Source organism: Sinocyclocheilus anshuiensis, unplaced genomic scaffold (assembly GCF_001515605.1).
Source record: "Sinocyclocheilus anshuiensis isolate Anshui unplaced genomic scaffold, SAMN03320099.WGS_v1.1 scaffold893, whole genome shotgun sequence".
Classification (NCBI taxonomy): domain Eukaryota; kingdom Metazoa; phylum Chordata; class Actinopteri; order Cypriniformes; family Cyprinidae; genus Sinocyclocheilus; species Sinocyclocheilus anshuiensis.
In genome coordinates, this window is record NW_015555766.1 from 563,424 (window position 1) to 564,792 (window position 1,369).

Below are 1,369 nucleotides of genomic sequence, written 5' to 3' on the forward strand. Positions count from 1 at the left end.
AGAAGAGAGGACAGACTGAGAAAACGCCTCTGCAAACATACCCTGTCTCTCCTCTATATCTGCTTCTCTCTCTCTCGCGCTGTCCTTCACTCCCATGCACACACTTGCTCACTTCATCCTCTCTTCCTCTTTGCTGCCTCTGCCATCCCTCATTCTCTTCATTACTGAGTGCAACTCTGTCCACCAGACAATGGGATCGACTTTTTGGGAGAGCGTGTGAGCGCATTCGCATGCATGCGGGCGTGTGTGTGTGAAAGTGTGTATGCGTGTGAGTGAGATCAAGCAGATGTGGGATCTGTGTGAAAGCGCTTTCCTGCCAGCCCACCGGATCCAGTGAGCCAGCTTAGCAATCCAGGCATGCACGGAGCTGGGCAAGCGTGTTAGAGTGTGTGCATGTGGGTCTCTTTCACCCTCACACGCTCCTCCACACGCTTGGGATCCTAGGGCTTGGCGTCTTTCCCCCAGGACCCCCCCTGCACCCTTCTGTCTGTCTCTCTCTCTGCGGTCTCCTCTTCTCCAGCAGTCACCATTTCGGCTCCCGGCAGACCCACACTGGCTGCCCAGCCACTCCCGCGCCTCAGCCTGGGCAGGAAGACCCTGGTGGCGGCCGCCGTAGGGGTCATGCTGGTGCTGGTGCTGGTGGTGCTCATCCCCGTTCTGGTCAGCTCCGTGAGCAATGACAACAGCCACTACGAGATGCTGGGCACCTGTCGAATGGTGTGCGACCCGTACCAGAACAAGGGCACCAGCACAGGCATCGCCAGCACCGGCTCTTCTGTGCAGGCCGAGGCCGAGGCTCTGGCCGACCACAGCAACATACCTCCACCCTCCACGCTCCTCCAGGGGCCACAGGGAAAGCCGGGACGGCCAGGCAAACCCGGACCTCCGGGGTCACCAGGGGAGCCAGGGCTCCCGGGTCCGGTGGGGCCCCCGGGGGACCGGGGCGACAGGGGCCGAAGCGGGGTTCTGAATATGGGCAATGATGGAGCTATCAGCACAGTTACATACAACACGCACCCATGGGTGGCTTTCTACGCAGGACTGAAGAACCCGCACGAGGGCTATGAGATCCTCAAGTTCGACGATGTGGTCACCAACCTCGGCAAGAACTATGATGGCACTTTGGGCAAGTTCATCTGCAGCGTGCCGGGCACGTATTTCTTCATCTACCATGTCTTGATGAGAGGAGGTGATGGAACCAGCATGTGGGCTGACCTGTGCAAGAACGGACAGGTGAGTGCCAAATCGGCCCTCTTTGCATAAAAGTTATTTGTGAACAAATTTTTTTTTTTGGCTTAACTATTACATTACACAGTATATATATATATATATCAATGTTACTGTTTTAATTATTTTCAGTTTTATGTAT

At 55.9% G+C, this 1,369-nt stretch overlaps 1 protein-coding gene across 1 annotated transcript in view; it reads left to right on the forward strand.

The window, feature by feature from the left end:
* The first annotated feature begins 448 nt into the window (after window positions 1–448).
* LOC107674128 (C1q-related factor-like) overlaps window positions 449–1,369 on the forward strand; it is a 21,854-nt gene continuing 20,933 nt past the window's right edge. The window contains exon 1 of the mRNA XM_016468026.1: window positions 449–1,233. Within this exon, the coding sequence (XP_016323512.1) occupies window positions 622–1,233 (612 nt within the window). The 5' untranslated portion in view covers window positions 449–621. The remainder of the gene's footprint in view (window positions 1,234–1,369) is intronic.